The 22948-nt window shown below is 37.7% G+C and overlaps 1 protein-coding gene and 1 long non-coding RNA gene across 4 annotated transcripts; one reads left to right on the top strand and one right to left on the bottom strand.

The window, feature by feature from the left end:
• The first annotated feature begins 12205 nt into the window (after nucleotides 1-12205).
• LOC141724576 (IQ domain-containing protein IQM1-like) lies at nucleotides 12206-15647 on the top strand. 3 transcript variants are annotated; one of them, XM_074526766.1, is made up of 9 exons: nucleotides 12206-12225; nucleotides 12861-13317; nucleotides 13423-13537; nucleotides 13629-13694; nucleotides 13902-13990; nucleotides 14169-14256; nucleotides 14355-14585; nucleotides 14691-14792; nucleotides 14929-15647. In XM_074526766.1, exons 2-9 carry the CDS (start codon nucleotides 12917-12919, stop codon nucleotides 15376-15378), a joined length of 1542 nt encoding a protein of 513 aa, XP_074382867.1. In that variant the 5' UTR covers nucleotides 12206-12225; nucleotides 12861-12916; the 3' UTR covers nucleotides 15379-15647. The 3 variants fall into 3 exon arrangements, with proteins under 3 accessions (XP_074382867.1, XP_074382865.1, XP_074382866.1); XM_074526764.1 differs by lacking the exon at nucleotides 12206-12225 and adding an exon at nucleotides 12243-12472; XM_074526765.1 differs by lacking the exon at nucleotides 12206-12225 and adding an exon at nucleotides 12505-12653.
• A 2497-nt stretch (nucleotides 15648-18144) lies between these two features.
• LOC141724575 (uncharacterized) lies at nucleotides 18145-22728 on the bottom strand. The gene is made up of 3 exons (XR_012576730.1): nucleotides 22551-22728; nucleotides 21313-21504; nucleotides 18145-20539 (listed from the first exon to the last, which is right to left on the bottom strand). It is a non-coding gene; the product is annotated as an uncharacterized LOC141724575 (long non-coding RNA).
• Nucleotides 22729-22948: the final 220 nt, after the last annotated feature.

Raw genomic sequence — 22948 nt, 5'->3', positions numbered from 1 at the left:
TCCCGATAGGGGTCCGGTGCGATAATTTTTATGAAACTGAAATATTTCTAAAATTCTCGGGGTATTTAAAAACTAATAAAATAAAATTTTTATAATTTTTAAAACATTTATGAATTGTGTATCCGACCCGCATTTTACGACTAAACGAGCAAACACGCGGATAAATATAACCCGAAAATTTCCGAAATAATTTTAAAATTCTCAAAATATTCAAATACTAATAAAATATAAGTTTCATGATTTTTGAAATATTCTGGAATTTAATACTGAATTTACACTTATATATCGGATCCAAAAATAGATTACTTAGCCGCTAAGTAACTATAAAAACGATACAATTTAATACCAGATTAGGATAATTATCACAGCTTCTTATAAAACATCCTATGAGAAAATAATGTAAAAATATCTCATTTCCCGAGAATACGGGTTTTATTGATCTACCGAAATGATTATTGTATCGAAAATTTTGCGCCGGGACGCGCACAGGTCAAACCGTAATCCGGATCGAAAAAGTCAAAATACGGAAAATGTCCGGAATTACCATATTAGGTTAGGAAGGAGTTTTCAGAAGAGTTTCGGGTTGTAAAAACGCAAAAACGGTTGAGGTTGAACGATTCCCGGCTTTATAAAATAATTTTGTAATTATTCAGAAAATAATTAATAAATCCATAAGTCATTATAAAATTATATAACACTCCAAAAATTACCAGAAAAATATCACAATTATCTATATTTTATTCTGGATATATAGTAATTCAAATACTCAAATAATATCACATATAAACACTCAAACATCAATTCCAATTATCAAATAATTCACCAAAATTCACATAAAAATCACATAAACAATTCCAAATAATAATAATAATAATAATATTTGAAAATATGGGATATTACAATTTTCACTGTCTCCAATAGCTGTAATCAAAGAACCATTTCTTCTGTGTTGCTGAATTAAATCTTTTCTGTAATGTTGATGTTTAGTGCACTAGTCTGGTTCACATACAACTAACATGAACTGATTTAATTCAATTCCTTTTGCACTGCAGAATTGATACTTCTTGGATGATTATTTCTAGCTTCAACCACTGAACCCCTAATCTTCAATACTTCAAATCAAACCATGTAACTGATACTGAAAGTCCTTTGATGTATTATTCTTCATGGATGCTTGGACATGTTAAAAAACTTCTTCCCATGACTTGAATGTGGACTTAGAGAGTCATTTGTATCTTTTGATTATTTGTATATATTATGTCTTCATCTTTAGGGTTCCTGTGCTTCACAGTTTAATATTATTTATCTGTTTTTATTTCATGTTGAGTTATAATTCCTCGATTACATGTTACATTACATTATACTTTACAATTAGCTTTGAAAACTGTTTCTAATTAATTAAAACATGAATTATTGATAAAGAGGATTCCTAAAATAAAAAATTACATGGAACTCGATTCACCACATAGACACACACATATAGGCGTTGGCAAGGGGATTTCGAATATATTCACCTCTCTGCACGAAAAATTACAAGTAACTTAGTGCCCGTTTGGTAACTTGAATTTCATTTGAAATTATAGATCTGATTAAATAATATGTTTGGATAACTAAAAGAATTTGGATTTGAATTTCATTTAAAATTCAAATCATTCACATTTTAGTGCAAATATGCGAATTTAAAATGACAACTCAAATTATATCATTTGAAATCCATCATTTCAAATGAATTGCTTGTTTACAAATAAGGCATTAAGTAATTTAGATTTTTCGAGCATATTTTAGGACATCTCAGTAAGATGTTTCATTGTTGATGGGTAGCCTTTTTTTTGTTGACAAATATGACTTATAATCTTACAAAGTGAATATTTGTCATAAATCTCGGGGTGAGCCAGAGAACCCAATACCTGAAATAACAGAGAATAAACTCTTGACCACCGACATATCCAACCGTGCTTTGGTGGGTAGCCTTTTTAATTCAGCCCTAAAGACTCAATTTATTTCACTATCAGGTTCAGTGCACCTGCAACTACGCTCGAGAAATAAGGACAAAATTATTTATTTCAATGGTAATTACAGTGTTATTTATCAAATTTCTTTCACAAACAGCAAACAAATGATCTTTGTTCTGTTCACATGATTCCACGTCATCTTCTTTAAAATTTACTAAAATCTCATTTTGATCTATATCTTCTATGCAGTTATAAGAAAAAAATGATTCATTTAGCTGATCGCTCTTTAGTAACTTGAAAAAATAACAATTATGTACAAGAGACACACATTAACTGGGGAGCCTTAATATTATTTTTATTAAAGTTTTGTTTTAGTGAATTTAAAGGTTAATTTTTTAAGTTTAACACAAAATACGTAGTTTTATTGAAAACGGAATCGGTCCTAAAACATACTTAGGAACATACTTTCTAAAAGATAATTATAAGGGATTAATTGGATAATAAATAAATAAATTATAAGCAATTGAAACATTATTAAGTAAAAATGAATTAAAATTTAACGATAAATTATATTGCTAGATACTAGGCCATCTTAGAAAAAATTCCAAAAGATGGTGGGCCTGCTTGGGTAGCCCAAATAAATAGTTTATTAATTTATAAGCCGTTAAGTACTTATCGACGAATGTTTGTCGCCCCTATAATTTATAAGCTGATTTACAACTTATAAATTAATAAGTTTTATGTTAGTAACGACGTACTTTTTCTCAACTTATTTCATTTTTTTTTTATTTTTTTATATTAATTTTAGTTTTAAGTATATGTTTGTAAATATTATTTGAATTTAAAATTCACAAATTTAGATAATTGTATTTAAAAATTATTTATTATAATTCATTTAAGTAAAAAAATATTTTAATTTATAAATAAACTATCCAAACACTTATATAACTTATAAGTTTTCATATACTTATCACTTTTCATATACTTATCACTTATAAATAACTTATGTATTTTAAATTATAAATTACTTATTTTAAGATTTATAAACGGGAACGGTATATCGAACTCTAACTCTATGGTTTACATCCCACGGGCCGTAACACAGATTTTGACCTTTTTCTTTCATGCGACCATAAGTTTAAATTTTTATTTCTTTGTTAGCAACAAAAGCAAGTTGCAGAATGGGTTATTTATATTATTAATGTAGTGACATAGTGTGAGTAATAAATACTGTAAATGAAACTATACGACGCTAACGCCAACTAAGTGTCGAACGTTTTAAACAAACATTATTTATTGCTCCCCGCGCTGTATTTATTACCACTTGTATCACCATCACATGTACTGATGTACATCTACGTACACTTCTCTTATCCTAGACCGTCTATTCATAATGTTGTTATTATGAGTTGTTATGAAATATAAGTGTGATGATCTTTATTTATGTTGTAAAAAGAAAGATACAGATTATTATGAAAAAAGATAGAAATTATTATCTTTTACCCTGAGAGAGACTTATCATAGTATGAATTGTTGTTGCTGTAGCTTTAAGAATATTTTTTTGCAATAATATATGAAAATTATTCATAAATTTCCTCAAAAAACTAGTTTTTATCAGTTTTGTAAAAATCGGGAATCGGTGAAGATTGGTCGAGTTACCGATTTAGGATTAATTGAAATTAGGGATTAATCGGAGTAAAAGTCGGATGTATTATAATATTAAATTATATTTAGTATATTATTATCATTATATTATTTATTTATTAACAAATATATATTAATTATATCATAATGTCTATACTTATTCATATTTAAATTAATATCTTATTTTAATTTTAATAAATAATTATATATACTCCAACAAAGAAAAATTTGTAAGAATTAATCTGATTTTAAAGATATAATCGGTCGGATATTTTGTAGGGGATTAATTGGTTGAATCGGGGATTTATCGGGGATTTTTAGAACACTCGTTTTTATATCTTGTAAATTGAGTTAAATATTAAAATGGTCGTTGAATGTCATATATTAGTTTAATCATCAAATTTAATAGGATATTGTTTGAATCACGAAAGTTATAATAAATATAAAACAGAATACTTCAAAATATGTGTCCGAAAATTAAAATTTATTTTATGAATTTTTATATATTTTTCTTAAATTCTTTTACAACTAAATGAAAAAAAATATGAATTGTAGTATTTTATATAATATAATAAGATTTTTAAAAATTTATCTACTATTATTTTTAATTTTGTAGTTATTTTATTTATTTAAATAAAAAATAATTTATCTATTTATTTTACAAAAATATTTTTGATCTTGGATATTTTTTTTAAAAAGCTCTTCTTTCTTCAACGTATTGGAAATTTCTTAACAATTTTATGATTGACAATGAAAAGTCTAGCTTTGGGTGCGAGTAAAAATTGGTAACTATGATCGGAAAGGTTTGTAGTTGGGTGAAAAATCAAAATACTCATCATTAGGGGACAAATGTCCAAAATACAGTTTGGCGGGATGTTAATCAAAATATTCGTTGATTACGCACCTGCGGAATGCGTATTCAGTTTTTTAAAATTTTGTGAAGAACACGCATGTGAGACATGCGTGTTTCTTTTTTGTTTTCACTTGAATACGCATTTGTTTCTTTTTTGTTTTCACTTGAATACGTATCTTTAGAATGCGTATTCTTTGAAAATTAAAAAGGGAATACGCATGTGCCATATGCGTGTTCTTCACAAAATTTTAAAAACCTGTATACGCATTCTCCAGATGCGTAATCAGCGATGCGTAATCAGCGGGTATTTTGGGCGGAACGTACCGCCAATGAGCATTTTGGGTAGTTGGAGCTGGAAAATGGTGTATTTTGGGAATTTTTTCTTATATTTACATATATTTTATTTTTATTTGTTTTATTTGTTTTTTTTAAAGTGGTACTCTCTCCGTCCCACTGGCATATATATATTATTTATACGTATTTCGACATTTTTATAAATTACAATTTTATAATAAAATTTTTAAAATAAAAATTTTAATATTAAACTTTTTTTCAAAAATAAAAATAAAAAAAATATTATGAAATTAAGTTTAAATTTTTTAGATGCAAAAACGAGCGATGTATAGAAGCAAATGGACAATGAATAATTTAGCAAAAAAAAAAAAAAAAATGGACAATGAATAACAAAAAGATGTGAACCAACTTCCAAATCTCTACCGCGTGTCTTGCTTATAATAGTACAGACTACAGAGATAACACCTACCAGTTAACTAAAGTTCAAACGAGTCAAGATTGTGATTGCATGTTGAAGAAATTGTGGAAATTAGGAAGGGAATCCATAAACAACTCTGCAACAGTGTCATCTTCACACGCTTCATGACTTGAGACTTTTACAAAAAGTGTGCAGTTGACCTTTCAAGCTCACTATAAAGATAGAATATTTTATCTGCACCAACTTGTGGACTAGATAGCTTTTTCATGGAACCTGTTATAGCCAAAATTTGGTATTGGATCATCTCGGGTCAAATACGGGTCAATTGGAATTGAATTGGGGCAAGAAGATGAATAATTAGGTTTTGGTCTACATTGTATGAAGCGAAGACGCGCCCTGTATATGTAGGATGCGTCCATGATTGTGTAGGCTGTATTTTGGGTTGTCATGTAAAGAGATGAGCAGGAAGATATTGAAAGGAGGAGGACGCGCCCAAGGCGCAGTACGCGCCCAAGGTGCAGGACGCGCCCTGATAAGTAAAAATAATGGGATGAGCTGTACAGGTAATAAGGTTGCCAAGCAAGGAAAATATGTGTATTTTACAAGGGGAGGACGCGTCCTGCCTCCTGGAGATGCACACTTTGGGATGGTTGAGCTTGTTCTCATTCAAGACAAAGCAAATAGAGATACTTGGAAGATATAGTAATATGTGGAGTTCGTAGCGTCAGGACGCGCCCAATCGTTCAGGACGCGTCCTATGTGTGAAGAATGCATGATCATGAGTAAGTTTAAAGCAAGACAAGCGTGGAAGGAGCAATGGAGAATTATTTTCACTAATATATTTGTTGCAGGTACTCTTTGAAGAATTCCCTCCTTGAGACGGTCAAGGAGGGGGATGTCCGTGAAAAGCTTGAAGGCCTCCAGGGGTATGCCTGATGATTGAAGGCCTCCTCCTGTATTCAACGGGTGTCCTCGTTGGGGATGCGGGGTTAACTTTGGTGTGTGCTTTGGGAACTCTGTTCTTGTATTCAATGGGTGTCCTCATTGGAGAACTTTGGAGTCATCCTGCACTTTGCACCCAAGAGCTTGGGATCACCTGTCCTGCTATCTGGTGGGTTATCCTCATTCGGGGGACAGGGACGCGTCTGGCATTTGGGGTGAACCGTGGCTATACCTGCGTTCGTAATTCAAGGGAGATAGCTGTAGCGGAATGTTATCCTTGCGCAGGGAGATGCATTATCCGTGAAGTCCTGCGATTACAAACGAGCCTTGGGCCTTCGCGGTTGGGCCTCATAGTTGGACATTCCTAAAGCTAGCGGAAGATGGATTCTGGACCGGGCCTGGGAATAAGAAGTCTAAGTCCATTAGATTTCTTATTCCCCAAGAACTACGTGGGCTTGATTCCCTATAAATAGGGATACGTAGGCAAATTGTGAGGGGTCGGAAGCGAGAGCCATAAGGAGCCACCACCAACCCTAAGCAATCTCAGCCCCCAATTTATCACAACCACCACACTCCGCTCACTTTTCAGGCGAGGGACCACCATCGTAGATCTTGATTCCGGCGAAGAACCTCAAACTTTGTTGATACCAAATTCCTCCGTCAACAAATTGGCGCTAGAAGGAGGGGTGCTCATCAAGATCATAATCTCAGGAGGAAGAGATGTCTCGTCACGATGAAGGTTCTTTGACGCAAGAATTGAAGGATAGCCACGGAGGAGTTGCATACAACGGCCACGAAGGAGATCCGTAAAATAAATATTTTTGGCCAGGGGGGTCGAAGGAGATTTGAATGTAGTATCCACGGCCACGAGGGAGATCCATGGATGATGATTTCCAGCCATGAGGGTTGAAGTTTACAACCATGGCCACAAAGGAGCAAAATTGGATGAAAAATTCGGATTTGGTGGGTTAAGCGATTTGCTTACACTGTTTGGGCCGTATCTCGAGTTCCGTAAGTCAGATTTGAACGATCTTACAGCCTACGCGAAGCTTATTGAATTCTCTTTAATTCAGAGATGATATGGATAGGACAATCCAAGTTGAGCAGCCCGGAAACAGAGGAAAACAGCAGCTACGAATTTTTACCAAAAAATCCTATTTGTCTTAGAAGATTGCAAGAAACCCATTCCATTAAGAAGATTGGGAGAAACCTATTTGGTATAGAAGATTGAAGAATCCTATTCTATTTAGAAGATTGAAGAATTCTATTCTATCTAGAAGATGGGAGAATCATGTTCTAATTAGAAGATTGGAGAATCCTATTCCATTTAGAAGATTGGAGAATCCTACTCCAACGAGAAGACTGAATAATTCTATTTGATTTAGAAGATTTGAGAACACTATTCAGTTCAGAAGACTTAATCAGGCGCAAATCTGAGGACGATCGGGAGGAGAACACTCCAAGAAGAAGGCATTACTATCATGAGCTAGTCATCGCCTTTAACAAGATCCATCAAGGAAGAGGATTGGGAAAGAGATTTGGCATGGAGAAAATCCCCCACAAACTCTTAGGACGCGCCTTGATTAAAATATTCGGGGCCCATATGATTTTCAGCAAATTCCAGGAAAATTCACCGACTGGACACGTCCGTCCCTCTAGGACGCGTCCTCCAGGTAACATTCCAAGTTCCATATTAATTGTGTTTATTGTAGGTAAGAAATCTTATCAGGAAAAAATCTCATGAGTTACCAAGTGCTGCGTCACAATATATTAAGGCGCGCCCTCTGCATGTGAAATATTCAGTGGAGAATTGCCCTCCCAGGGCGCGCCCTCAGAAGAAAAAGTCTATGGAAGTTTTCAATGAAGATGTCATGATAATCAGATGAGTTATAGTCACTACTTGAAGAATGGCTCGACTGGAACTAATTCCTCATCTTTCAAGACGCGCCCTTTCCTTAAGGCGCGCCCTCAAAAAAAGAATATTGATGGTGAGGTGAACTTTATTGACCACAAGGAGAATCTTAATATTGGAACTTCAAGAGAAAAGAATCTATCTGAGTAGAGGTACCATGAATCCTAGGACGCGCCCCTTAATTGTCAAGGTGAGGCCCCAGGACATGAATGAGCTCCTTCATCTAAGGATATAATGTTATATCCTCAACAGTTATAAGTAAACTCTCCAAGGCTATCTCTCTCAAGGCGCGCCTTCATTGAAATTGCCATATGATCTTCCTCGACATTACATACATGATTTATAAAGAAGCAAATGAAGTACAATGATCATCCTAGTACGTCGAGAGTTTAGTTTCAGCGAACGCGCCCTCACATCCTCAATAATCTGAGTGAGTTTTCAGGATGCGCCCTGAGCATATCTGGCTCATATGTTAAGGCTTCTTCTTTCGATATGACTACCAAGGTCACCTGGTTGTCTTTAGCAAAAAGGGAATGTGGGAGTTGCATTAGTTTAGATGAGGAAGATGAGGCTACAAAGTACTTTTGACAAGGTGCACGCTCGGGGGGTAGGTTACCTCTCATTAGTTCTGTGGTGTTACATATTGCCACATGAGTAAGGTACATGGCTTTTCCTAAAAAGAAGAGAGATGCTTAAGGTCGGAAAAATACTCATGTTTAAGGAAACGCTCAACTTCAAGAAAATATCTCTGAGAGTGAGATGCCCTTTATCAGATGCCACTTCGTGAGATGCCTCGTTGGGAGATATTTCAACAAGAGATAGTTTCTGCATCGCTTGAGCTTTGTTGAAGATAAAAGCCTTCAAAAAAAATATTGATCTTTGATTTAGTTTTGTTACATGGAGATTTTGTAGAAGACCCTTGTCGAGGTAGATGCTCCTCTTAAAGAGGACGCGCCCTCCAAGGATTTTAGATTGTTGAGGTAGACGCGCCTCTTACACAGGTAGCTCCCTCAAAGAATGAATTCCCTTGTCAAGGTGGATGCGTCTCTGACAGAAGACGCGCCCTCCAAGGATGAATACCCTTGTCGAGATAAGCCACTCCTCTTAGAGAGGACACACCCTCCAAGGATGAAGACCTTGTCGAGATAAGCCGCTCCTCTTAGAGAGGACGCGCCCTCCAAGGATGTTAGCTTGTCGAGATAGACGCACCTCTTACAGAGGTAGCTCCCTTAAAGAATGATTTCCCTTGTCGAGGTGGATGCGTCTCCGACAGAGGACGCGCCCTCCAAGGATGATTTCCCTTGTCGAGGTGGATGCGTCTCCGACAGAGGACGCGCCCTCCAAGGATGATTTCCCTTGTCGAGGTGGATGCGTCTCTGACAGAAGACGCGCCCTCCAAGGATGAATACCCTTGTCGAGATAAGCCACTCCTCTTAGAGAGGACACACCCTCCAAGGATGAAGACCTTGTCGAGATAAGTCGCTCCTCTTAGAGAGGACGCGCCCTCCAAGGATGTTAGCTTGTCGAGATAGACGCACCTCTTACAGAGGTAGCTCCCTTAAAGAATGATTTCCCTTGTCGAGGTGGATGCGTCTCCGACAGAGGACGCGCCCTCCAAGGATGATTTCCCTTGTCGAGGTGGATGCGTCTCCGACAGAGGACGCGCCCTCCAAGGATGATTTCCCTTGTCGAGGTGGATGCGTCTCTGACAGAGGACGCGCCCTCCAAGGATGAATACCCTTGTCGAGGAGGATGCGTCTCTGACAGAGGACGCGCCCTCCAAGGATGAAGACCTTGTCGAGATAAGTCGCTCCTCTTAGAGAGGACGCGCCCTCCAAGGATGTTAGCTTGTCGAAGTAGACGCTCCTCTTAGAGAAGACGCGCCTTCCAAGGGTGATTCCCCTTGTGGAGGTGGACGCTCCTCTCATAGAGGACGCGCCCTCCAAGAATGATACTCTTGTCGACGTGGACGCTCCTCTCATCGAGCAAGACGCTCCTCGTAAAGAGGACGCACCCTCTAATGATGTTAATTATTTGAGGAAGACGTCGCCTCTTTAAAGGGCGCGCCCTCTAAAAATAGATGATTGAAGAAGATTGTAAAAGTTTTGACTTTGATTTGAATAAATGAATCACGCTATTTGTGGAAAAGATGAGATCAGCGGTTTGGAGTCATGATTTGGAATATAGAATGGTATTGTGTCATCGGTGGAAGGATCACTATCACCAACAAGGCATGTCCTCCTTGCGTCAAAGATTATTTATTACTTGAAGATCAGAGAGCTAGTGTTTTATTCTGGCCGCGCTTTCCTTAGAGTGCGCCCTCATATGATGACCCTTTCAGTTTAAGGCGCGCTCATGGGAGACCAATATTGGGATGAAAAAGTTAGAGAACCCTCAAACCTTTGTTAATGGATTGTGCTTTTCCAAGGTATGTGAGATGCACACTTTTGTACAAATTCTCTTGTTTCTTATACCGAGTTAGCTCATGTAAGCTTAGAGATATGGTACATAAGTGGTAAACCTCTCTAGACAAACCAAGGTTAAAGTTATCAGGAAGAGAAGGGGTATTCATAGGTGAAGGCGGGAAGAAATGTGAATGACAATTGTGAACGCGGCAAAGAGTGAGAGCGCGCCGTCATGGTCAATAAGGAGGATAAGATTCCGAAGACGCGGCCTTAATTGAGAATGCGCCCTCATAGAGGAAGATGTAGAAGACGCATACTCATACGAGTGGAGGATGATACAAATTTTTGCTTGGATGTAGATATTAGAATTCCAATTTTGTTTCCAACTTTATATGGAATTCGGGGGGTAGTTGTTATAGCCAAAATTTGGTATTGGATCATCTCGGGTCAAATACGGGTCAATTGGAATTGAATTGGGGCAAGAAGATGAATAATTAGGTTTTGGTCTACATTGTATGAAGCGAAGACGCGCCCTGTATATGTAGGATGCGTCCATGATTGTGTAGGCTGTATTTTGGGTTGTCATGTAAAGAGGTGAGCAGGAAGATATTGAAAGGAGGAGGACGCGCCCAAGGCGCAGTACGCGCCCAAGGTGCAGGACGCGCCCTGATAAGTAAAAATAATGGGATGAGCTGTACAGGTAATAAGGTTGCCAAGCAAGGAAAATATGTGTATTTTACAAGGGGAGGACGCGTCCTGCCTCCTGGAGATGCACACTTTGGGATGGTTGAGCTTGTTCTCATTCAAGACAAAGCAAATAGAGATACTTGGAAGATATAGTAATATGTGGAGTTCGTAGCGTCAGGACGCGCCCAATCGTTCAGGACGCGTCCTATGTGTGAAGAATGCATGATCATGAGTAAGTTTAAAGCAAGACAAGCGTGGAAGGAGCAATGGAGAATTATTTTCACTAATATATTTGTTGCAGGTACTCTTTGAAGAATTCCCTCCTTGAGACGGTCAAGGAGGGGGATGTCCGTGAAAAGCTTGAAGGCCTCCAGGGGTATGCCTGATGATTGAAGGCCTCCTCCTGTATTCAACGGGTGTCCTCGTTGGGGATGCGGGGTTAACTTTGGTGTGTGCTTTGGGAACTCTGTTCTTGTATTCAATGGGTGTCCTCATTGGAGAACTTTGGAGTCATCCTGCACTTTGCACCCAAGAGCTTGGGATCACCTGTCCTGCTATCTGGTGGGTTATCCTCATTCGGGGGACAGGGACGCGTCTGGCATTTGGGGTGAACCGTGGCTATACCTGCGTTCGTAATTCAAGGGAGATAGCTGTAGCGGAATGTTATCCTTGCGCAGGGAGATGCATTATCCGTGAAGTCCTGCGATTACAAACGAGCCTTGGGCCTTCGCGGTTGGGCCTCATAGTTGGACATTCCTAAAGCTAGCGGAAGATGGATTCTGGACCGGGCCTGGGAATAAGAAGTCTAAGTCCATTAGATTTCTTATTCCCCAAGAACTACGTGGGCTTGATTCCCTATAAATAGGGATACGTAGGCAAATTGTGAGGGGTCGGAAGCGAGAGCCATAAGGAGCCACCACCAACCCTAAGCAATCTCAGCCCCCAATTTATCACAACCACCACACTCCGCTCACTTTTCAGGCGAGGGACCACCATCGTAGATCTTGATTCCGGCGAAGAACCTCAAACTTTGTTGATACCAAATCCCTCCTCTTGATTCTCAAGTTTCCTTTCTTTGACCATCTTTCCTCCCCTATCTTCATAACACACACAAACTTGTAAGTATATTATATGCATGCATTCTTGTCTGCAATAAGGGGTTGCATTTTCATTTTCCAAAAAAAAAAAAACAGTGTACTATTTTCCAAGCCTTGAAATAATCAAACCACTTAGTGGGGCTTGAATCAAAATTCACACTTCCCATTACCATTCAAGATTTCATTACAAATCACTCGTAGCTGTATTTTCAAAGACTGCTGGGCATATTTTCCATTCTCCAGTCCTCCCTCTATTACGTATCTTAAGGTCTAACAACTCAACAACTTTTTTTTATTTTATTTTAAATTTCTCAGCTAGGGGTGACTATATATAGTTGAAGTTTGTAGTCATTTTTATTAACATCTTCTTTTACTTAAAAGTTAAAGATACAGAGTAGGAAAAACAAATAAGAAAGTTGAAAGTTTTGGTTTCTATAATTCTATTGTTGGTGAGTGTCTTTTGTGTGAATCATTCATGTATCCTGCTTGCCTGTTTCATCTATGTTTACAGACTACTTCAATTTCAAATTTTAAATTGTTGTGTTATGCAAATTGTGTTTTTTTTATTACTGTAGATGATGGATTAAGATGCAAGTTACATACTTTTGGAAATTAAGCATGCTGAATTTACTTGTGTTTCTATTAATTTTCTGCAGGTTGTGACATAATTATTAGTTCTTGATATAACTTTGGGAGGCCAAGAATTGGAGATATGACATTGAGAACTAGTAGTTTCAAGAAAATAGATTCAGATATTATGACAAACTCAATTGGGTCCAACTCTCCTAGGAATAATGGTAGAAAGAATTCGATAAACTTAAAGAACTGTGAGCCAGTACGAGTGATGCTCGAAACAACTGCTTCCTTCAAGAATCTAGTTCAAGACATTAAGAATTCAGAATCTGATTATTTGGGGGTTAAAGCAAATGGATTTGGTTCAATATTTCCTCACAAATCATTGCCCCATTATTCACTTCCTGAGCCTGCAATACTTTTTTCGCCTAGACCGATTAGTGAACTTGATGCTGCTGCAGTTAAGCTTCAGAAAGTCTACAAAAGTTATCGGACACGAAGAAATCTTGCAGATTGCGCGGTTGTGGTTGAGGAACTCTGGTTTGTCTCTCAACATATTCTTGTTAACTGGACTGTTTATTAGCTAAACTAATCTTTTGTTGTTCATTCTGTTAGTGATATTAAAATCTGTTTTCTTTTTTATAGGTGGAAGGCATTAGACTTTGCAGCTCTTAAGCGAAGCTCGGTGTCTTACTTCAATGTTGAGAAGCCTGAAACAGCTCTTTCACGGTGGGCTAGGGCAAGGACTAGAGCTGCCAAGGTAATTTTCCGACAGATTTTTTTAAAATTATGCGTTTGTTTCTTAAATATAAAGGTCTGTACATTAATTTAAATTTAACTTATTTCCACAGGTTGGAAAGGGGTTGTCTAAGTGCGAAAAGGCTCAAAAGCTAGCTTTACAACATTGGCTTGAAGCTGTAAGTCTTTATTTGGACAATCATGTTTAATATTTTTTCAATCCAATGAGTGTTAGCTTTTCCATAGAACTTTAAGTTGTGAATTAGAGGATCATAATAAGCCTCATCGCTTAAAGCTTTGAATAGTACATAATCAACGACGTAGCTATAAATAAGCAGGATATTATTAGTTGCTCCCTTCATGATCCTCTCTTTATCTTGTTACAGATTGATCCACGCCATCGATATGGACACAATTTGCATATGTACTACGATATCTGGTTTGAAAGTCAGAGCTCTCAACCTTTTTTCTACTGGTTAGTACTCCTTTAATCTGTTTGAATTGCTAGCACAGTCTCTAGATGAATATATTGATCTATGTGTGTATCTAATTGACATATAAGAATACTAATATTATTTTTAAAGAAAACGTTCGACTTGACCTCAGTTGAAATCATGTGTATGATAATCTTTTTTTTAATAACTTTATTAAAGGTTGGATGTTGGAGATGGAAAAGATGTAAACGTCGAGAAATGCTCCAGGAGTTGCTTACAACGTCAATGCATCCAGTACCTAGGACCTGTAAGTTTGGAACCATTTTCTGAAAATACCTTATTCCTTTACAGGGACAGATTATACTAAAAGTAATATGTTGCTAACTTTGCATTTACTATTTTTAGGTTGAAAGGGAAACATATGAAGTGATTGTAGAAGATGGGAAGCTTTTGTACAGACAAAGTGGTCTTTTTGTCGACACCATTGAGGGTTCTAAGTGGATATTTGTTCTTAGCACATTCAGGAAATTGTATGTTGGCAAGAAGAAGAAAGGCGTGTTCCAGCATTCTAGTTTCCTTTCTGGTGGCGCAACTATGGCAGCTGGAAGATTAGTTGCACACTGTGGTGTTCTCGAGGTAGATGTGTGTGTATGTCTGTGTGTCCAAATATGCGTAGCAGTATAAATGCAGAGCACACTAGGTTATGTGATTTTGATCGTTAATTCTGGTATACATTTACAGGCTATATGGCCTTACAGCGGCCACTACCACCCAACAGAAGAGAACTTCATGGAATTCATTAGCTTCCTCGAGGATCATCATGTTGATCTTACACATGTTAAGGTAAAATATCTTATCTATATCTTTATAAAGTACATTGTAAATGTACAGCTACTGACTAGATTGTCATTGTTTAACTTGGAGCTTTGATGGTAAGATCCCTAATGAATAACTAATGGGTATTTATTTTGTGGAACAGAGGTGTGCAATAGATGATGACTCCTTCTCATCTAACATTGAGGCTGAGGAATCAATGGCAATGTTATCAATTACAAGCACAACCACTGAACCAGAAGAAATAAATGCGTCTGACGTAAATGTAAATATTCCAAACAAGAAAACAGATGGTGCCGACCTAGAGGAACCAATGTTCAACATTGCGAGGCGTTTATCCTGCAAGTGGACTTCAGGAACTGGACCACGTATTGGTTGTGTGCGTGACTATCCTGCAGAATTGCAAAGCCGAGCTCTTGAACAAGTTAATTTGTCTCCTCGTGTGGCTTCCGGACCTAATTTTGGAAACTATGGTCCCGTCCCCTCACCACGGCCAAGCTCAAAGGTCAGGCTATCTCCCGGGCTTTCCTACATGGGGCTCCCCAGTCCTAGAACTCCCATTGCTTCCAACTTAGCTTTTGACTTATGCAAGTAATATATCCTCAACTTGGACTCCAAGTCTTGCAGTTGGGGGCAGCTCTACTGTTCCTTTTAAAGATGGCAGTGAGGCATCATAACATGGCAGAACTAGAATCTCTTAGTTTTTTAGTTTTAGGACTTTGCAAAATCTTCTTTTTCCTTCATTTGATCTTTAGTTTTGCCTACTGTAACCACTTATTACAGGTTGTTTCATTCCTTAATTTCTTGTAGACTGGTTGATGTTATTCAAATTCAATGCAAAATAAATCGTTCTTTTCTTGGAGACATGTTGGACAATTTAAGAATAATTTATCGGTACAGATTTTCTATAGTGTACTCATGGGCACACAATAAAAAGTGATGTGTCAAATTTGGGTTGATCTGTCAATCATAAATGTTAATGGACCTTATCAATTTCATCAATGAAAACACTTTAAAATCATAAAAGTTAGTGCTTAACGTGTGTCCTTGGGCACACTACATAGCAAACGACAAACGACAGAGAATGAGTGAAATTAGATAAGATGGGTGTTAAAAAACCAACAATACCCAATCAAACTCATTGAAATATAAATCTTTTAATTATCGCGAAATATAATAAGTATGCCATTTTTTATAATCAAACCTTGCATGCCTAATTCTTTAAAATTAAAGTATAGATTTTTTAATAATCACCAAAATATAACTAGTACGCCTTTTTTGATGTACACATTCTATTCCTTTTCCAGCGTTGAGAGGACCTTTGCCACCACTTCTGTACTCCTTATTTCTCCCTCAACCGTCTTGCTATTGAACATTTACAAGTGACTCAAGTCGTCAAGAGAAGAAAAAAACAGTGAAATCAAAATTAGAGTCTCAAAAGATTCAGAGACTTTTTATAAATGTAAGATCCCCTCTCTGTATTTACTTTCGAGGACTCTTAGAATCTTAGGAGGGTGTATTTATTTCAGATTTTAAAAGATTGTTAATAGTTTATGAATTTTAAAAGATTTTTGTAGATTTTAATTGTTCTTAAATTTTGATGGAGTTGATCCAAAAATCTTGTAGAGTCTTGCAGATTTTGTAGAGGTTTTCAAAAATCCATCAAAATCTCATATATTTTGAAGAGATTTCAAGATATTAAAAATGTGCTCGCAAATCCATCAAAATCCACAACTTCTTTAAATAAAAGAAAATTCATGGACTTTTCAATACCATCAGATTTTGATGGATTTTTTAAAATCCAAATTGAATACCACTAAATTTTGATTGACTTTTTAAAATCTAAGTTAAATAAACTCAGATTTTAAAAAAAAATTCAATACTTATCGAATAACTTCAGATTTTAAAGGATTATTTAAAATCCAAATTGAATATCCCATGACTTTCAAAATCCATAAAAATCCTTCAAAATCCCAATTAAATACACCCTCCTTAGTCATAGTAGAGTTGAAATAAGAAAAAAAATATAAATAAATAAATTAGAGAACATTGTTGAAGTTGGCACATTAAAAAATTATAATAATTTTTCAATATTTTAATTATTTATATTATTTGGAAGAGTGTGATAACTCTGTTTCTTCCCCGGTCTTCTCATTTTTCACTCGAGCTCGAGCCTAGTCCACGTGGAAAGTGGTGTGTGGTTAAACTATGGTGTCGGAGCTTCTGCAAAACAGAACCGGAGGGGGGTTGCGTCTCTGCGGCAACTCCGGCGTGAAAGTAAGAATGGGGTTTCTTCAAGAAGAAAAGGAGGAAAGAAATAGCTATTTAAAAATATATGCAGTGGTGTGTGTATATGTGTGTATATCAGGTGTGATATGATTTCAACCCCCAAAACCCCTTTTTTGGGGCCTTTTGTAGGCTCCCAAATTTAGGGTTTTAGGGGTTTGTACCTCTTCATCCTAGCCCTAAATGATTCTTGGTTGGTTTAGATTGCCAATGGGGCCTGGATGTCCTTTTTACAGCTGGGGTGTCTTGCGATTCATACACGTGGACGACCGAGATGTTGTTGTTCCATTTTTGGTAACATGGGACATTTGACATTTTGAGTACCTGCCATGTGTCCCGGGGACCACTTTAGTTTGGGACTGGGGTGTTCTTTTCTTGGGCTTTTATGATGCTCTTTTGGGCATGATGACTTATGGCCTATCATATGCCTCCCACTCCCTTATGTGGGTTTTCCCGGATGGGGGAGTAGTGTTATAGTCCGGAGTTTTGTTTCTTGCTTTTGGAAAAATCTTGCATTTTTCTTTGATTTGTGACCCATAACCCCAGGGTGTTTTTGGGTACAAGTCCCCAGGGTTGTGTTTGGATAGGCCCTTTGATTTTTGTAACTTGGGAAAAAATTTGCATTTTTATTTGATTCAGGGACCCTAACCCCGGGGTGTTATTGGGTACAAGTCCCGGGGTTGTGTTTGGGTAGGCCCTTTGATTTCTGTAACTTGGGAAAATTTTTGTATTTTCCTTTGATTTATGGACCCTAACCCCGGGTTGTTGTTGGGTACAAGTCCCCGGGGTTGTGTTTGGGTAGGCCATTTGATTTGACCGGCTAAGTACGGAAGTGACTGGTGTACAGTTTTTTGTCATTTTTCCGGGGTGTCAGGCGGCGGTTGATTTCCTTGTAGGAATATATATTCCGAAGGATGAACCGGATATGGACAGTTCCAATAAGATTTCATTCTTAAACAAAAATTCATTTATGGATTTATTTCATCTATTCCATGACCGGAACATGGGAGGATACACGTTACACCACGATTTTGAATCATGTATATGTATATATAAAACGTTACAGTTTCCCCTCTTTTTCCCCTCAAAAGCCGTACCTGTTAAACAATTACAGCTATGTAATCATTAATTGTTGCAGTTATTTTTTGGATGGTCAGGATCTCGTCACGTGTCCCTTTTCGGTGGACACGATTCTTCAGCGATTGAGTGGGTTATTACCCCACTTCCTTTTATAAATATCCACCCCTTTGCTTCTCTTCATTCTTTACGCAAATACAAACACCCAAAAAGCACTTCGAGATTTTCTTCAAGGCGAATTTTGGAGTTCTCTTTCTTGAAGCCTTTTATTTCTCCTGCTTTCTTGTAAGTTCTCGCTTTTTCCTTCATTTTCTTCGTTGTACTTATACATGATATGATGAACTGAATATTATAGTTTTTCCGTATACATGTAACTATTTCTCAAATGCAACTGTTGGTTTAATTTGGTTGTTCTGGGTTTGATGTGTTATATGCGAAACTGTTATTTGTGTTTGGAGTTTTTGTTCGTGTATTTTAGGTTTTGTTGCATAAAACTGGGTTTGTTTTTCAGGTTTTTGTGTATGCAAGAAAAGGGGGTTTGATTTCTTCAAACACTGGTTTTGTACTTGTTGTTCATATTTGTTCTTCGTGTTTTAGTGTAAGTATACTTGTATGTATAGGCTATAGGACATAATTTGGTTGTTTTGATTTCGAAGCTATTTGTTTCTGAGTTATTTTTCCTCTTCATTTTTTGTATCTGAAATGGCATAGACTACGGGTAGTTATATGGTTAGGAGATATAAATAGTTGGCTAACCTTAAACTTAGATCTGCACGTCCTGCTCTCTTAGGGTTGCCCAAAACCTCCTCTAGTGATTCATCCCCGGATCCAGATAACATGCCTCTTCGTTCTTCCCAACCTGTAGTCGAGGAATTGCCCACCTTCCTATTACACCCTGGACAGACCTTGGGCCAGAAGGACGGGTCTTGAGTAGATATAGATCACTACTTTGTACAGACTCGGGAGAAAAGTCCCCCCATGATTACTACTTTAGAAACCTATCTGATGCTTACAGGCCCAAAGGGAAAGAAACTTATGACCGGGCCCGAATGGATGAGCTGTTCTATAATGCTCCGGGGACTGGCTATGCTCCTGCTCCTCGTCACCCTGACCTTGGCATTTACACCACTAGTCAGATAGATGACCTTATTAAGGCATTATTCCACTTCGGGGATGGAATGGAGTGGAGGTGACCCGAGCCTCATGAGAAGGTATATCATCGTCCCGAGGGGGGTTGGGTAGCTATTCCACTAGAGCATCTGCGCAGTATGAGGCCCAACCTTCACCAGTTAACCAAATCCCGCTGTCGTGATGTCTACGGGATTCCCTTTACCCAGTTGGCCCCGAATTCGGTTAAGTGGATATCCTGGTTCCTTGCTTGTTGCCACGTGAAGGGTTATTTGTTGACCCTTAAGCTTTTTCACCATCTCTTTAAAATTAAGAAGCCCATCAATCCCCCCTGTATGAGTTTACCTTTAATATAGATGGTTGCGGGTTCCCATCTGATGCCAAGAATTCTCCCGTCTTTATTTTGAACTCTCTCCGGTGTTGGCATTAGGAGTTCATCTTCGTCCGGGGTGGGGACCTGGAGTTTATGCCTTTGTACAAAAATGCTCTTAAAAATAGCAGGTTCCCAACCCAGCGGCTCGGTGGAGATGTACGACTTTGTTGTGGCTCTTGGGGCTCAGTGGGCTCGGGATACTTTTTTAGATAATCAAAAATTGTTTAATGTCGGATGTAAGTGCATTTATTACATGTAACCTTCTGTTCTATTTTTTTTCCTCATACGTACTTGTGTTTTTTCAGTTTTAGTTTCTAATTTGTCATTCCGTTGTGCAGGTCTCCCGTTGCTTAACCCTTTTCACTACGAGATGTCGAAGCAATTTCAGGACTTGGCTGATAGGTTCAAGAATATTGGTGGTGCTATTCAGCTTGACTCGGGCTAGAAGAGAGGGGGTGGTGGAGGTAATGGCTCGTAGATCTGGGACACAGGTTCGTCTGGAAACATAATGAGACAGACTCTCCCGGAGAGGGTGACTCCTGTCATCGTTACTGAGCCTGAGGTCGAGGAGTTGGAGCTGGGGGAAGAGGAAGTTGGTTGTGACGGTCTCAACCCCCTGGGTCAGGAGTTGACGTCACTAACAACAATAATAACAATCCTAATTATTAATAATACATAACTACGACCCCTTTACCAAGACCTTTTCCAGGTTTAAGTATGATTCATGTTACAGCTATTACAAGACTAAATTACAGCAAACCATCCTGAAGCAGCTAACTCAATACAGCAACTCAACAGACCATCCTTGGTCCAACACAACTACCTCAGAGGAGCCTGACACGGAAGGTACTTGAACTCTGCCCTGACTACCACAGAAGAATCTCCTAGGCATCTGCAGTACATATATAAAACATTCTATAAGGGTGAGCAATCAATTGCTCAGCAATACCACTATATGAATAACAAGTAAAAATGATTTAAAGTAAAGCAGTTATAGGAACAGAATTCATAACTTGTTAGAAAATAAGTAAAACATGTATAAACTGGATATCAAAACTAGCATGCTCTGTAAAATAATAGCATCAGTACTGTGCTGTATAGAAATACCAGAGTTTAATTCTAGCATGCCATTTTCATTTCCAAATCCACTGTATAAATCACTTGTTCCGTTACGGGAACCACAAAGCCAAATCAGATACGTAGTGGATATGTGAAGATAGTTGATCAGGCTATCAACACCAGACGGCTCCATTTGCCATCCCATAAACCTGTTCTGAAACTCAGAGACTAGCTAGGTCTCTGACCTGCTGGACTAATCAGTTATAAATTTGTGCGCAACCGATTTAGCCTCTTGCGCCACCTCAATAGGCCTACTCTGGCCCCTATGTATCCCATATCTGATCATTTTATCCAGTTTTCAAAACACTTGTACCTATCTTATTTCAAAACCATTCATTTTAACAGTACACACAAAAATCTAGTTCGCAAATCATTTTATTTGAGATAAGTACCCTTTTCGAAGTTACTTTTCCCCAAAACAGGTTTTAAAATAATGATTTATAACTACAGGGGATACGTAACTTAAACGTTTCTGTTCCTTTACGAGATTAAAACATTAGCTATTCATATATACAAAACCATAAAAGAATGATCAGGGGTACTTGCCTTGCAGAGCTTTACGACTACCACTGAATGATTTTGGATAGACTCGGACGCTCGACTTTATCGCCTTACTATCAGACTATCCTGGATCCGACTTCAACACTCAGGTCCTTGGCTTGGAACCTCGCTGAGCTGGTCAACTGATCACTAGGTTATCTTTAGTCCGACGCCAAATTTCGGTTTTCCGACTAAAACCTACAGGAGTCAAAATACTCTATGTTAGACGTCTAGGTATGCTTGACATATCCTCGATAACAATCTACCCATTCGATATCCAACCCCGACTCATAATTATACATACATATTATAATAATAACATACACAACAATTAGGGTTCACATTCTCGAGAATTGGTTTGGTGTTCGTTTTCAAGAAATACGTTTACTCGTCATTTTATGAAATTAGGGTTACTGGTTTTGGTAAAATATTTCACCACAACATACAATCAAGTCTCTTATAATATTATATATATTTATATTTATATATTCCCTCGACGTCCCGATAATTACCTGATACGCTCCCGTATTTCCGTATTTCGATTTTCCGAAAATCGGGCAGCGTCTCCTTTGTTTATCGGACTACCCGTCGAAACATAATCGACGTCTCAACAACCAACAATCACAATTCATAAACCGACAATTACAATTAATCAATCATAACCCGACTACAAAAATTCTCAATTTCAATTCGGACCTTAACAATTATATCCGACTATTTACATTTTAAAAATAATTGTACGACTTAAATATTAAATATTAAATATTAAATATTACTTTATAATTATAGGACTCAGAATTAATTCATCACAGTCCACCGTCGGCTCGCCGAGGCTCATCGCCGACGGTGGCGAAATTCGTCGGTACCCGATAAATTTCGGGTTTCCACACGAAATTTCACCGATAAAATTTCTAAATAATCGAAAAATATTAACTCAAAATCACAGAATGTTCATAAAAAAAATCAACCAATATGAATAACCCAAAAATGGGATTTCGAATTATACATCACACGTCAATCCAGTAAACCACCGACTGACCCATACACACGCCACCAGCACGCACATACACGCGCGGCAGCGGTGACAGGGTCGCCGGAAATTAGAACGGGGCAGGCGGCAACTCTGAAACAAAAACACAGACATCACAACAAGTACAACTCACAAGCACACATGTATATATATACAGCAAGCAAAACAAATCGGAGTTCACAACCGGAAAAATCGAGCATCGACCGAAGCTTACTGGAAAAGACGAAGATGGAGGTGTTACAGAACTGAGAGAAAGGAAGAGAAAAATTCAGAGAGAGATATGGAACAAAGATTGATCGAGAGAGGATTTCCAGAGATGAGAACCGCGAGACTGCACGCGCGAGGGAGATGAAGAACAGAAGAGAAGCTTCTTGTGTGTGGTGTTTAGCTGTTCCGTTTTATTCTTTTTATTATTTTTATTTTTACTTTTTTTATTTAACCAAACCCAGCAATAACGCGTCCAACATAACTTAAAATGTTAACACGTATCAGGCTAAGTGATACGTACCCTTGCCAGACTAGTTCTACTCCGTCTTTCACCATTTAATGAATAACGCGCAGAGTAAATAAAACCCGAAAAACAACCAAATTACTTTTAAAATTCTTAGAACT

Source organism: Apium graveolens, chromosome 5 (assembly GCF_009905375.1).
Source record: "Apium graveolens cultivar Ventura chromosome 5, ASM990537v1, whole genome shotgun sequence".
In the NCBI taxonomy this organism is placed as follows: Eukaryota; Viridiplantae; Streptophyta; class Magnoliopsida; order Apiales; family Apiaceae; genus Apium; species Apium graveolens.
This window is presented reverse-complemented; position numbering and strand designations above follow the sequence as displayed.

Excerpts from the sequence above, each read along its gene's own strand:
- LOC141724576 (XM_074526766.1), top strand. The coding sequence starts at position 12,917 with ATGACATTGAGAACTAGTAGTTTCAAGAAAATAGATTCAGATATTATG. Across the intron at positions 13,538-13,628 it reads CAAGGACTAGAGCTGCCAAG|GTTGGAAAGGGGTTGTCTAA; the intron begins GTAATTTTCCGA and ends TTATTTCCACAG. Across the intron at positions 13,991-14,168 it reads TCTCAACCTTTTTTCTACTG|GTTGGATGTTGGAGATGGAA; the intron begins GTTAGTACTCCT and ends ACTTTATTAAAG.